At 35.5% G+C, this 15,747-nt stretch overlaps 1 protein-coding gene across 21 annotated transcripts in view; it reads right to left on the bottom strand.

The window, feature by feature from the left end:
• Positions 1-15,747, bottom strand: part of R3HDM1 (R3H domain containing 1) — a 94,678-nt gene that overhangs the window by 28,399 nt on the left and 50,532 nt on the right. For 14 of the 21 annotated variants that reach the window (XM_052792751.1, XM_052792750.1, XM_052792757.1 and 11 more), the window contains 10 exons: positions 15,238-15,352; positions 12,608-12,686; positions 10,994-11,053; positions 10,771-10,911; positions 8,100-8,208; positions 7,907-8,002; positions 6,431-6,468; positions 6,298-6,348; positions 5,916-6,142; positions 2,894-3,148 (listed from right to left, as the gene is read on the bottom strand). In XM_052792751.1, the coding sequence (XP_052648711.1) occupies positions 2,894-3,148; positions 5,916-6,142; positions 6,298-6,348; positions 6,431-6,468; positions 7,907-8,002; positions 8,100-8,208; positions 10,771-10,911; positions 10,994-11,053; positions 12,608-12,686; positions 15,238-15,352 (1,171 nt within the window). The remainder of the gene's footprint in view (positions 1-2,893; positions 3,149-5,915; positions 6,143-6,297; positions 6,349-6,430; positions 6,469-7,906; positions 8,003-8,099; positions 8,209-10,770; positions 10,912-10,993; positions 11,054-12,607; positions 12,687-15,237; positions 15,353-15,747) is intronic. The other 7 variants (XM_052792767.1, XM_052792770.1, XM_052792772.1 and 4 more) reach the window with 4 other exon arrangements.

Below are 15,747 nucleotides of genomic sequence, written 5' to 3'. Positions count from 1 at the left end.
TGGTACTCCCGTAACTGCTAATGAGATTACTGTTAAAGGACTCTCTTCCCCTATTCATAGATGAATTGGCTTTTAGCTTTCAAATTAAATAAGATAGTACTCTCCTATTTAATAACTTGCAACTTAAATATTACAGCAGTGGACTAATGAACAACAATTAAAAAATGAACTACTTAAAAGTAAATTACAAACAGACAGTGATTTATTTTGGTGCCTGAGTTGGGAAAAAACCCAAAACAAATCAAAGGAACAACAGATTAGCTAGCAAGGACCTGTGTCTAGCTGCTTAATGACATGTCTTGCATCGGCTTATTTTGATGCTTAAGGACCAAATACCGATGTAAATTTTTCTCCCCTCCAATATAAATATTTTCTTGTTTGAGATTCTTTCCAAAGGTACAAACTGAGACTAAAGCCTTTGCACCCTAGCCAGGGCCCTGTCAAAGTACACTAATGCTCTTTCAGACTTCTTCATCCCATCATATTTAAATGCAACTGGCCAACATAAAAGTGTGGAAGTTACTGACGAGAGGACTGAGGCAATTAATGCAAGAGACAGACAGGAAGCATGAACAGACTTGCAAAAATAAGCTACATATTATGCAGCTGGACTGCAGGTGATCAAGCTATATTCAATTTAGCTTAATGGATTTCTCTTTAATGCTCAAGAATTGGGAATGTTCACATAAACAGGGAGTCAGATTTTCTTATTTCCTTCTACCACTTACTGGTAATCACGGGAGCTTAACTTGTTTTCAGTAGTGGCTGAATAAGAACTGTCTTTTCCTAATTACCGTCTTCAACTACTGAGAAGAATAACTCTGTTGACCTAAGGTCACGAGATCCTCTGTCAGAAATGCTGAGAAACTAATCTGTGTTATTTGAACTCTTGACTGTCACTTGGAACAATAAAGCCAAATGAACAACTACAGAATATGATGATTCAAGTACATTATAAGTCAAAAGTTTATCTGAACCTAAGTATTCCTTGTTCTGGAAGTGTACTTTATCTTCTATTAGACACTCATTAGATACTAACAATCTTCTGTTATGAAAGACTATTAATGACTGGTTTAAATACATTAATGGATAAAACATAGGAAGAATCACAATTTGAAAACAAAGCTAATTTTAATGGATATCAGAGTCAAGTCTACAATTCCGCTGCCTTTTCTGAGGGGGTTGCAGGTACAAGATGCTTTCAGATAAAAAGCTTTCACAACCACATTTGTTTCTCTGCCCTTCCCTGTTGCTAAGTGGAAGTCCCATCAGTGTAACAGGGAAAATGACCAACAGTACAGGAGGAAGAAAGTGAAACTAATCACATGCAAAATATTGACAAGCACATAACTGAAATGAAGATGACTCAAAACCTGCTATTTTTTAAAGGACAAAACTGTCATGTTTTACATGAAATCACTTTCAAGCCGATGGTATTGTTTCAGCGCCTGCAGTATCCGTTTTGCTGTAGAGTAACTCTAAAGATCTTAGCATGGTCATGCTATAAACTCATGATATGAAAAATGACAGTCAACATTCTTCATATCTAATGTAGAGTACAAAGTACTCTAGTGTATACAAACACTAAACCCACTTATTTTTCTAGCAAAACTTGTTCACTAATCACCATATTTTTCTTCAGATGGTCAACACACACAATGGAAAATTCACGTATAAGATGTACAACTATCACATTAGAACTAGAAAAACGAAGTCAATAATGCTCTTGTCCAGAACCTAGACCTAAGATGGCAAATACATCCTCCTCCAAATCCGATGGCTATCTATGAAAATTAGATGCTACAGCTAGTCATTTGTAACCAACTATTTAGCAGGGTTGGCTTAAACCATTTATACAGTAAGGCATTTAAGAGAAACCTTAGGTAGCATATCAATATGCAGAATCATTAATAAAAAAATCTCAAATTTTGTATACAGTAGCGATTGATTTATATTAAGGAAAAAGAGAAATCTATCTGTTTCAATGTTAAACCTTTTAATTATAGAAGAGAAATTTTATAACTGATCATTTTAACAACCTCAATGACAAAAATTTAGTTTAAAACATCACATGCAGTTATATTCAAACATAATAAAGTCCATCTACAGAATGATGGGAAATATATCCTGAAGTATTTTCTTTTCTACAAGGAAAACAAACCTTTAAACTAAAATTAAAATATAATAATTTTCCAAAGATTACGATGTATTACATAAAAGGTAAATTGAAATTTTTAGGATTTCTTAACTTCTACAATAAAGTAAAAGCTTGCCCAGAGAATGCTAACTAGTCATTTAATCCAGAAAAGTAGTTAAACACCTCCTTGCGTCTACATTACGAAGTATCAATTTCCTACCACTTAGTAAAAGTATCAGTATAAGCCAATTACACCAACATTAATTTAATCCTGTTTTAAACTGACACACAGAAGTTTAGAAATAACATGTAATCTCATGCTTATTTCTATGAAGGATGATAAATTCTTTCAAGTCAACGTGAATACTTCTTGAGGCTCTCCCCCCTCACTGCAACTGTTTTATAGTAGCACTGGGAAAGACTTTGCCCTCTCCCCAAAAAAGCCAAAACAATTAATTTAAGTTATTCTGCGTTCTGGATAATAAATCATAGGATTTTCATATTTTGTGCAAGTCACTCATTAAAATTTTACATATAAGTTAAAACTCTACTAGAGAAAATCAAGTGAATTTACTTATTCCTTTGATCCTAGAGTCATGCTTTCTTTTTAAATTAAGTGCACTGAACAAACACAACCACAGAAAAAAAATAAAGAGAAAAAGAAGGACAATACAGACATTCAGTCTTATGTAAACACTCATGCATTTTTCTCCAAGTTCTCAATTGTAACAAAAACATCCACAAGCATGTACCAACCTGTTTGAGGGTTGATCAGAATACTGCCAGGCGGTATGCCTGTCGCTTCCAAGGGAAGCAAAAAGAAGCTAGTGCTAGTAGGTGCCACTTGCCCGCTTATGCCACCATCAAAGGAAAGAGAGTTACTAGTGCTGACAGTTGGATAGACGGCAGGCGTGCCATGAGAAGGCTGGCTTAGAGCTGGCACTGGAAGAGGCTGCTGGGTGTGAGAAAGAGAACCCGTGGATGACCCTACACTACTAGAAGACTCTGAACCTAGGAAAGGAGTAATGAGAAATTGTTTTTACCTAGAGACAGAAACATCATGCTCACTTAAAATATATACTTGTAAATGCTTACCCTTAAAGCTCAGTGTTAAGTACATTATTAAACAGTGGCCTTTTCAATGAACTCCCTCCCCCTTCATCTCCCCTGGAACACCGTTACAAGACTCCTTCTGTGAACCAAGGGTCAATTCAGCACTGCTTTGCACTGTAAAGGGAGACTTTCATATCTAGCTCTGATTTTCTGGACAGAAAATACATGCCTGTACATATGCGCACGTGCTAATGTTCAGTTCATCTGCAGTTCATTTAAGTGATTGGTCACTTACTCCAAAATGATGCATGCACATATATCAACTGGATACACCGAAGCAATGAACACACCACCTACAACTATTGCATGTGTGCAGGCCATGGGGTAGTGCAGATGCAGTGGGCCCAAAGTCCCTTCAGATATGCTAGCTAAATTCACATGCTCTGTAGACATAGCCTGCATGCAAGCAATGATCATTTTCTTTTTACTACTAGATGTCAGAGATCTTCTCTGACTCACCTGCTGGACTAATTGTAGAACACTAAAAACCCCAAACCTCTTTTTTTCCTCCTCTGACAATTTTCAGACCAAAATCAAGAATACAGCTGGAAAAAACGATGGTAACATGGTAGCTTTAGCCTAGTTTTATGCAACAATTCAAAGTTCAAAAGGAGTATGAAATAGCTGATTGAAAGCAATAATCATTTTACAGATATGAATGACTATAAACATTGCAAGGCAGTGGAGAACTGGACCCTGAGCTTTCTGAAAGCCAATGCATGCAACTAAAAGCAATGTTCCAAAAGTTCAATAGAAGAGGTCTGCAGAACTGTACTGTTCCTGGATCACTGTATACCTAGATCTCTAGGTATACAGTTTATCATACTTTCTATTAAGTCTTTGCTACGATACTTGCAGTACTTGGAAACAGAATATAGTTGTTTAAATTTAAGAACTCTTCATTAGCAGCCTCTATATAATCTAGAAGAGAAAGCAAGACTCAAAAAAGGCTGTGACGAAATTTATCTACTGTTTGAAGTTACTTTGCAGTCCTTCATAAAAATTTCTGATTGTAACCCTTTTACTTGTATGTATGAAAAGACAGCATAGCTTGAAGCATTTGCTGGTGCTGACTATTATTAACCTTTCTTGTATTTCACTTCATCTAGCAATAGAAAGCTACTAATTGTAAACTGGGCAGAATAGCATATCCCAGCTCTGTAAAACAATCTTCACCTGCCCAGAGTTACTTTGATTAGATTTGTTTACAAGTGTATGCACTTCTAGATTATGTAGAGAAATTAGGCTGAAGCCATCACAATTAAAAGCCAATTACATCCTTGATCACAATGAACAAACAAAACCAAATCTCAACACATGCAAAATCACCACAACCTGTAACTGCAGTGACGCAACGACCATCAAGATAGGCATTCTGAACTTTGAATGTTAACTCACAGAATGCCAAAATAAAGTTTCCAGGGAAATTTTAAGAATCCATTTATGTTCTTGCAATTTAGAAAACAAAGATTTCTAAGGACTTATTTTATATATACACTATTGTCAGGTTGTAGTTTCTTTTCAAGCTGTGCCAAATAGTATTACTACATCGCTAAATGAAATAACAATATGATGGCACAATTTTACAGCATATGCAGAAATACCTTGGAATGTAATTTTTTTTTTTTATACAATTATACAATGGACAAACAGAATGTGTAACTGTTTTACTGCAATAAGATATAGAAGAGTGGTGATATACCTATAAGGTAGTGGTGGTTTAAGGGAAAGCAAAAAATTTAAACAGATCCTCATTAGAAACAAGTTTTATAAATGAGATCAAAGCCAGGCATAATACAGGCAAGCAATAATATTCTGCTTTTTTATAATTCTACTTCAAATTCTGCAGTAGTGCATCCGTAACCCATCCATGTATTACAAGCCTCAAAATTCTCCACAACCAAGATAATCTATTGGTTCAAATTACATTGGCATTTGGAATACAAATATTTACTAAATTTCATTTCTGACCCACAGAATATTTATATCCCCATTTTATGAGATTTTGTTTTGACATTACAAGTTAACACACCTTTGAAACCCAGACTCTTATGAGTATTTTCCTGAGTATTACATTTCTGAATCTTAAAATTAAACAGTACTCTTTGTTCCACTGATCTGATTTTTCTGCAATCTAAAAATTAAGTAAGCTTTTTAGCCATATTCATTTAAATTTAACAATGGCACTGAAAGATAACATAACAAATATAACTAACAGTTCATGGGCTTTAATGCTATTTTTTCCTAGCTAGTAGGATAGTAGCGCACAGTTTCCTAAGACTGTACAATGCAGCTTTTGCCACACTGAAACTAAAGAGTTGAACTCTAAATTTTTATTTTGTATAAAGTACTTATGTTGATGTTTTCAAATCCTTTATGAGATGAAATGTATTTAGCTTAAAGCCATCTATAATGCACTTTAAAATTCTACTTCCAAAGTCAAAAGTCTTCATTTAATTTGTTACCTGAATTCTAGCTCTCCAAGGCAGTTACACAGCTAGGTCTGTAGTCATTCTACCCACTGTATCCAGAGGGAGTTGTATGCATGGAGCACCTATGAGACTGAGGCCTCTACATATGTACACATCTGCAATACGCATCAAGTATCAAACCACCAGGTACTTCACTGCTACGTAACTATGTATTTGTACAGATTTTATTATACCTGTCTTAGACAGCCTGCCTGTGCTTTTGCTGCTTCCAGAGCTATCTCCTCTTGTCAGAACTGATATCCCACTGAAGCTGCTGGCTTTCGTTACAGCTGGCTTCAGATTGCGGATGGAGCTATCAGAGTCGGTGCTGCTCCAGGGACGGGGTTCACAATACTTCAGCTCATTCTCAGTACTGCTCTGATGGCTGTTGGCTGATCTCCCTGATGTTTCCTTATTGATTCTGTAAGTTATAAACTAAACTTTTAGCACAAGCATCAATTGCAAAATAAGGGAAAAGAAAAAAGAAAAAAAGAAAAGAAAGAAAAGAAAAGGTGAAATGCATGCAGAATACTTTGGGATTTTTTTTTTTTTTTTTTTAAAGAAAGCATCAAATACCTAAGTATCTGTCGTCTTTGTTGTGTACTATTAGTTTCTTCCTCCTGGATTCTGTTGACATTTTAATAAGATAGCTTAATATTTATTAAGAATATAGGAAAATGAAACAGAATTAAACTGCAAATTTTCTTACCTTTTATCAGTGAAATAATTCTCTTGGGAACACAGGGACTGAGGGGCAAAGAAGTGTAGAAATTAATATGAATGGCATCTAGAACCCCTACTACAGCACAGTAATGAAACATGCTGCAATTTGGAGTCTTTTGTATTATACGTGGACTTTACAGCATCCTCTTTATATTAAGCTGCCTGAAAACTTAACCTCTTTGGTGGATAATTTCCATGTTATGGGAAAAGACAGACAATATAAAAAGGCTCATCTGCAGAAAATAAAAGTTAGCATTAGAATAGTTACAGTGCTGACCATTTTGTTTATATCAGTATTTTTCTGAAGTTACAATTCTTCCACTGGACCTTCGCTGCCTTACGTAACTTCCAGCTGAGGTGTGACTTCACAAGCCTGTTAATACCACCTGAATTGCCTTGTCTTCTGCTTGAAAGTGTGAAGTAGAAGATGATGCTGGCTACTGCAATAATTGCACTGAATTCTCTGGGTACAAGTACGTATATGCTAAAAAGCAGACAGAATATACAATCAAAAAGGCTATTATTAACTTCAATTATGTTGTCCTTGACTGTGACCTCTAACATTTGGCACAAAGCTTCTAAGGGTACAATACATGGTAAATGAGTACGCAAAAGGAAAAAGTAATTTTATATTCAGAAGTCCATTCTTTCTGTTTGTAACTAAGGTGAACAAAAAAAAAAAAAAAGGCTTTTGGATAATATTTGGATATAGCAAATTAGCCTCTCAGAGCTCATTACTTTTTCTTCAGAACAAGAATCTGGTTTTAGATGTGTAAGAGCTACAGATAACTGCCAGAAAAAGTGGATTATTAAAAGTAATGCATATTTTTGAAGACATATTTGTTCTATTTCACTCAGTATAATTAAATATAATCACTACTTGTGACTGAATTATAGTTTACAGTGTTGTCATGCTTGATAACTCCAGCCAAGAGAGACTAGACTTCTAGGTTTCTGACTGAAATTTCACATATGGGAACTCAAATCATTTTACTGTGACCAGTCATAAGATGTGTTTGATATAGACACAAGGGAAAAAAACCAACATTTGGGGTTTTTTTTTTTTTGTGTTCCCCCCCACTGATTTTGTTTTGGTTTGTTTTTTTTTTAATTATTGTTGCTCTGAGCAACAACTGAAATGATTGCAGTACCAAAACACTATAACTTAAATTTCAGAAAGGGGCAAAATAATGCATTAAAATAGGTAACGCTAGATAACGCACCAAAATAATTCTTGAAGGTTGCTAGAGTTTCATACAGTAGTGATTAGAGAAAACAGATGATTTCTTGGTAACTTCAGTATCATTTAAAACTCACTCAGGCCACACTAATGATTCTTATCTGTTCAGTCCCCTTCAGAAATAGACAGTTTCCTGGAAAGAAGTATCTTTTAACAAAAACCACATGTGCATGTATGTGAAGTATTCATACAAAACACCATAAGGTTTTCTTTGATACATACATCTTGTGCAAATATTCTTTCTCTAGCTCTCTGATACTCTTCTTCGCGTTCTTCTATGGATTTACTTCTTCTGTCATCTTTTAATCGTATTCGCATCTAAATTAAGTGATACAGTGTCAGCTTCTACAGGAAAATAGTATAAGTACACAGTCAAATACAGCAAGTGGAAGGAAATAATCCATATGTATTTTACCTGGTTGTCATCTTTGTCTAAACTAGAGTTATCTCTTTTAAGGATGTACCGCTTCTGGAAATCATCACTCTTCTCATCCTTTATATGCTCACAAAACTTTTGGTCAGGTCTGTAAAAAGTCGTTAGAAAGAAAAGATTTATGGTTTTGTAAACATATACTATACACGGTGGAACAAACTAAAATATACTCAAGTTTAATGTTAAATATACTTAATATTCTAACTGAAGTGATAGATTTTGGTTGTCCAGGCAATGGAAAAGGTACCGAAACCATAAGATGATGAGTACCCCTGACAAGTCCTGTTCCTGAGGCATAACAAACCTGCTTTTAAAAACCTCTTCCTCCTTCAAAGCTTTTGCTTCAATTTCCAATTAAGGTGGCAAGCAAACCACATGCCCTTGGGGAATCAGAAGTGCTCTTGAATCCAGACTGGTGCCATGCAATGGATATTGGGCATGCATGGAAGTGAAGATAGGTGCTTTCTGCTAGAGCTGTAATACCTCAGAATTCATTTCAAGGGAAAACAGAAGATAAGAAGATAGAGGAGAAAGCATTGAAACTTACAAATTTCTAAAACAAAAGTAAGTAGAAATAAGCAAGAGCAGAACAACAGTACAATGCAGGCAAGCAAGAGCTTCACAAGATCACAGTGAGAGGATGAAGCAACAGATTATATATATTGTTTTGGTATTTTATCTACTTTGTGAAAGAAAATGAGATATTTTTCAAACTCTTGTTATTAAAAATAGATACCAAGCACCTCGACAATAAAACTACTACTATCATAAAAGAAGTTCTCAGACAATCAGGAAGTATTTGTCTAATAAAAGACAAAACATATGTATACTCTTCTCTATTTCTGTTTCTTTATTCATTACGGAGGACATCTGTATAGAGTCAGGAGATCTTTTTCTATAAAACAGCCAAGCCTAACTATTAGTTACTGGATGCCCAAACATAATTAGCAGGCATTTCAGAGAACCTTTAGACTGTCTTACCTCTTTCTTTTAAAGGTCCCTGAATTTACTGCCCTGCAATCACCAACTTCCCACTCCACTGAGACGTCCCAGTATGCACTGGGTTGTTGATGTCAGTAACATCACTGATCGGCGATGGAGCCGGGAATCTGCCTATGAGGAAAAGGTAAGTTTGGTTTTATTCAACATGGAGCAGATCTCCAAGGTTTTCTTTCTAAATTCTTATTTTATATCCAAAGTGATTTAAAATAAGAATATTGAAAACATTAAGAATCTTAATGTCTGCAGGTTAGATGAAATGCCTGCTAATTAGTAACTACACCTACAGGGGGCTTCCAGAGGCCATAAGCTATTTAAATATGGTCTAGGGGAAAAAAAAAAAAAAAAAAAAAGGCATAAACACGAAGAAATAATCTTTTAGTAGTACTTATTCCACAAGAAGTGCTAGACTGAAGCTTCAGTCTAGAGATGCTGGTAGACGTAAAGGCAACAGATTTGAAACGTATGGCTTTATAAGTCAATTTAGATAGAGAATGTGTAGCCAAAGCAAAAACACATACATGAATATGTAAGTAATTTAACATATATTTAGGCTCCGTATATTTTTCTAGAAACTTTTGAGGAGGAAACAGTTTACTTAAGTGAAATTTCAGTGTGGCATATTATTTCAGTTCTACTGACTCTAAAATTAGGGTGAGTAATAAGATTTTTTTTCTCCCAAAGCTATGTAGAGTGTACATAGAGACTGGGATTAGGATGCAGGCACCGTAAACTCCTATTTTCTTGTTCAAATCATACAGTACTAAAAAAAAAACCCAAATCACAAACAAAAAAACAACCAACAAAAATGGTGTCAGGCAAATGCTTTAAGTTAAAATTAGAAACTAGGCAGCATAAATACACCAACACATTAGTCCTTTGTCTTTGAGGCAGAATGAGGAGACAGAGAAGTGCAGAGGACAGAGAGAACAGCTGGGTCCTTTGAATGAAAACATCAACTATGCATGGGTTTTGGAGTTGCTGTGGCCCCAGTGCTACTTTTTTTTGAAATTTGGATTTGCCTACTGGTTTCTGCTCGCCAGCCCTCACAGTAAAGTAGCATGCCACGAATCGTTAACCTGGTTGACACTTCCACTGATAAGATGTCTGCCTTCCCTGCTACATTTATTTTGTAAGGCCATGTGAGAACTGTAAGCAACGTTATTCCAACAAAAGACTTCAATGCCTGAATTTTCCCAGTAGATTTTTACAGTACAAAAGCCAAATTTGTGCAAGTCTTGTCCCCTCCTTTCACCAGATCAGAAATGACCCTGTTCTAAATTAAGGCCTCATTTTGCTTTCCAAAAGAAACAAAGAATGTACTTTGTACACTTTACTGGTGTAAACCTTTAAACAGATAAATACTTAATACAAATCCATATTTCAGGGAAACAAAGTTAGCAATGCATCTCTGTGAGAAAAGCAACAAAAACCCTTAATTTACAGCTAACATTCTTTTTTCCCCAAAAACGTTTAAACATGAAACAGATCACATTATTACACAGCACTGAAACACAGTAAAGATCTTGCAACTACCTCTGCTTGATGCAACTTCCCAATGAATAGATAGATCCCTGATGCTACAGATGCATCATATATCCCAGGTGTTAAATCTATGCATCAAAAAAGTTTTTTCAAGACTTTTTACACTTACATTCTTGTATTGCTAGTTTTATTTACTATGACTGACTTCCCACTCTGGTCCACATTGTGCTCTAATCCAAAGTAAGCAGCTACCCTGTGCAACAGCATTCTATGGTAAGATGTCATTGGGGGAAACTTTTTCCTTGGAATTCTGGAAGAAAGGAATAGTAGCTTTATTTAATAAACAGGAACACTCTTGAATTCTTTTTTTCCTATAAGAGTACAGTACTTACTCATTATTACCAATGAAATCTAAAATTTCCTGTTCTAATTTCAGCAGCATCATTCTGTCCCTGAAAATAAAAACACAGCAACTCACATATGAGACACTCCAATAACTGCAGTTGTATTCATCTTAAGAATACACAGATAAGATCTGTGATCAAGGGACGATGGCAGACTAAATTTGACCACCAGGTATCAAATGCAGTATTTTTAGGACAAAGTATTCATTTTTCACTAAGCTATATCGTCTTGAATCCACCTAGTGACACACGCTGTTCTCATCTCAGAAATCAGAATACAAAAATCCTCCAAATAATCTCTGCCCAGCAGCCTCAAAAGAAAGTACAGTCATTGAGAAGACAGTCTCAAGAAGGAAAAGTAGTGACTAGGCTGTTTCTTGATGGTTAGCATGGGTAGTAACATTCGCTGAGGCCTGAACTGGCCCTTGGATTGTGAAGCACATCATGGGATCATTGAGACACAGTGACGGGAGGCACTGCTACAACATACCAACAACCAAGTGGTTAAAAGCTGGCACACACTGCAATGTGATGAGATATTAAGAGAGTATGAAAAAGCTAAAACTCAAGGTGATAGAAATTAATATCAATCTTAAAAACGCTTATGCCAGTTCCAATAAATCATTAACATGTAATGAAATTAACTGCCACACAGTTCATAATTTGTGCACATCAGATAACTAAGCTTCCCAGTTACTGCGCGTGTAAACCCACAGCAGACCTTCACCTACAATTTCTGGTTATCACTGGGATGCTTTATGACCTCAAATAGGAACAACGTAAGAACATAGCAGAGATCTGTACTTTCTAATTTTACTCTATAGGACAAAATGGTATTGGCCTGTTATTATAACTCATTTTATACTTTTTGCAAATATAATGGATTCCCAATAAATTATCACATTGGAAGTCATAACTATAATATGAATGAATAACAAATAGCAGTGGAATAGCTTTTGCGACAGCAGCACAATTCCACCGAGTTAATTTCTTGCCTTGTATATATAGCCACAGACCTAGTATGAAACCCCATTGAGGAAAAGAACACAAGAGAGACAGCAACATACTGCAAACCTCAAAGCAACAGAACCATGTCAACTCTGTTGCTAACAAATGATGGACTTGAATTAGGCCAGATTTGGTTTCTGATGTGCAGAGTGAAAATGTATATGTCTAACTATGGCTATATGGTACAGCTTAAAAAAATTCCTTTGTCTATAAATTCAATGCAAGACAGATTAAAGTAAGAGAAGGCAGTTTGGTCTCTAACAAGCAGATGCTAAGAGAGTACAAGTTTTAGAGACACAGTATTAAGAGTCCCTTCAGGGAGAGAACTGCACACAGACAGAACTCATTATTTGCTTATTAAACATTAAAAGCATTTAAACCATTTCAATGTCCTGAACCTCTGTTCATATAACACACAAATTACAGAGGACTGGTGTTTCAGATAGCTTGCGCAACAAAATCTCATCCTAAATAAGTGACATGTAGTGTTAGACATTTAAGAGTGGGAAAAAAACAACAAAAAACCCCAGGTGGTGTGACATCTCAGGCAAGAAGAAGAAAGAAAAACAGGAAGTTGATATTACTGATGCTTACCTGGGATTGTTTTTTAATGTATTTACTAAAAATTCATGAAGATCTATACCAGTGGAATCTGTATACTCTTGGCTGGAATCTAAGGGTAAGGGGGAAGAGAACAAAATTACACTTTGAAAAAAACACTAATACAACACACTAATACTATTTTTTTCCAATCATTGCTGAACGTACTATTTATGGATCAATACTGTATAACTATTAGGCATTTTATTCCCAAAATTAAACACTTCCAGTTTCCACAGAAAAGGCTCACAAGTAAAAAACAAAACAGAAAACCCAACATCGCCCCCCAATTCCCTAAATTCAAGTGTAATACAGAAGCAACTGCCAATCTATTAACAAATTGCTATACATTCTGAAGCAGTGTATCACCTTGAGTCACCTGATTTCAATCAACCTTCCAAGTTTTCTCAATGTACTACATGGCACTGTTGTATACACTTCTGTGCATCAGCAGATCTACAGAATTACTATATGTTGCCTGAAGAAATATTGTAACTTAGAATGTAACAGTTTAACCTTCACGAACATCATATTGTATTACTAAAAATCCTTGTTGGGGTTTGTTTTCACAGCATGATGTTTAGAAGTTTTCAAAAAGAAGTCTGGCAACCTTCTGCCTCCTTTCTGGTTTCAGTGAAATAAAGTATTCAAAGTTACATTTTGTTCTCTAAAATCTGTCACTGGAAGAAATGACATAACACCAAAGATTCCCTTACATGAGCACCTTCCAGAGTTCCAGGTCTGAGAATTCAAAGCTATAGGTGTTTTAACAATATTTTTGGAACTAGATTTCTTCCAAGAACTACTTATGTGTTAACCTACTTTCAAGTTAGGCACAGTTCAAACTTATGCCTAGGTCCTAGCTGTTACAGGTCTTTTTGTGGCCAGTACGGAAAGTAGTCATTGCAAATTAGCTTCCATTAGCAATGAGGGGACTACTGCTCAAAGAAGGGTAGATTCAGTGAAGACAGAATCTATGCAGGCTTTTTCATTAGAAGCAACAGTGCTGGCAGAGCAGCCATCTTCAAAAATGTGACCTAAGTTTTTCCTGGAGAAAATTCAAGGCCACCTGAGGACAGAGAATCTCTAGTTCCCTAAAGAAGAATGATAGCGGGTTCCTTTATCTGCAGAGCTTGTTATGCTATCAATCCTGCCCATATATTATCAAGAGAGTATAAATGAAACCAAGTAAGTTTGAGCATTTATGGTTTGGGATTATTTTTGATTCTGAGGAGGGGAAAAAGAAGGGCGGGAAAAAAAAAGGTATGCCTGGTAAAACAACTGTAAGATTGAATAATTATTTACTTTAATTTTCTTAATTTGCAAGTGAGCAATAATTGAGTTATAATTACTAGAAGACTGATGCTTAAATTCCATCATTTTCTATTTTGGCACGTCCTAAATTGGGAAGTAATTAACCTCCAGAGGAGATATTGGGTGAATTTAGAACAGCTACCTCTACCTTAGACATTTTGCCACTTTGCTCTCAACTCCTCATCATTACCTAAGATGCTGGGTATTTTTGGGGGTGGGAGGGTGGGGTTTGGGTTTGGTTTTTTTTTTTTCTCCTTAATTTTAGAAGGTGGGCATGTACTTTAAAGGTTGAGCAAGTCAGCTCTGAAGGAACACCCTATTTTTTTAAGGCATCATTTCAAAGACTGAGATTTATAAACACAGTTAAGTTCTCCATCCCAGTGTTTTTTATGTCACAAATACCTGGCTGCCAGCTGGGACAAGATGCACTGAAATGCCACATGAGGAAGGCCTTATGGAATTGAGGGACACAAGATGGACAAGTGCTACCTTTCTCAAAAAGAATTCTAGCTTTAAATATACTTCCTACACACTGGTTGATCTAAGATGTTTAGATAAGCATTCTGGATCCTTTATTTAAAGCAAGAGCTATACAATGATTTGCCAACTTAAACATATGAAGTCTTCTACCTTTAGGAGGCAGTAGGTAACACGGACAGAGACAGGCTGAAGTTATTAACTTTACAGTTCTATATCAGGTTAAAACCCAAAGATTTTCAGCAGATAGAATAGATCTTCAATCCAGAATACAGGAATATTAAAAGTGAAAATATAATACTTGTCATTTCTACTTATGTAGTTCCACCCTTGCTCCAAAACTTTATATAAAAATTCTAGATACTGTCAAAAGTAAAATATATAAACAAACAAGAATATTGACTTCTGCTGAATAAAGATCAGAAAAAGTATAAAGGTAGTTGTCATTCTCACTTTTTTCAAAGTTTCACAAATCCTGTAACAACAAAGTCTAGGAATAAGATAGTAACTTCTACTGACTAGTAAAGTCAGTTTTCCAAAGAACACTTGGACACAACTGAGACAATGCAACTGCTTTTATGCTGGTCTGCGTAGCTAGACAGGCGAGAAAGGAAAAGCATTTGCTGGAGTACATGTGTTTGATGAAGCCTCAAAAGCATTGTATCCTCTGGGACCAATTCCTTCTCCAGCTCAGAGATGTCTGATCTACTTGCTTCATTTGCTAAAAAAGCCCCAATGTTTATGCAATGATGACCTGGAAGCAAACTGTTATTTTCTCTAAATATTCTTTATCTACACAGTACATTTAAAAAGCACAATGACAGATAGCAAACCTCTTGATAACATTTTTCTGGACAGTTTATCACTGGATTTTTCCTTTTCTGTTTCATCTTTTGCAGGCTTTTCTTCTTTTTCAAAAGACTGTGACAACTGGATCTGAATTTTCTCCTGTCAAAAGTAAAAATCAGTCATCACAGGAATTATTTCAAACAATATCCGCAGGAGAACTGTTTTGTACTATACCACCTGCAAAATAAAGAAGTAACAAGGAAAATAATTGCCTTCGTATTCTTTCTGATCCCACATGTACTTTATGCAACCACAAAATGAAATTATTTATCAGTAAACCAAAAACTATAGAAAAGGCATAGAAACTACCATACACATTTTAGAATTTACACATACTTCCAGGCCCTGAATGCTATTTCAAAATGAATCCAAAGTACCTTCTTTGATACACATATGAAAATATTCCTGTTTTTCAGATGTATAAATTTTATACGACTTCTAAGTTTTTAAGTAATGCATCATCGACAATGCTTTTCCCCCCTCATTCTTCACAG

Source organism: Harpia harpyja, chromosome 7, assembly GCF_026419915.1.
Source record: "Harpia harpyja isolate bHarHar1 chromosome 7, bHarHar1 primary haplotype, whole genome shotgun sequence".
NCBI lineage: Eukaryota > Metazoa > Chordata > Aves > Accipitriformes > Accipitridae > Harpia > Harpia harpyja.
The sequence above is the reverse complement of the archived record's forward strand: the minus strand, read 5'-3'. Positions and strand labels throughout refer to the sequence as shown.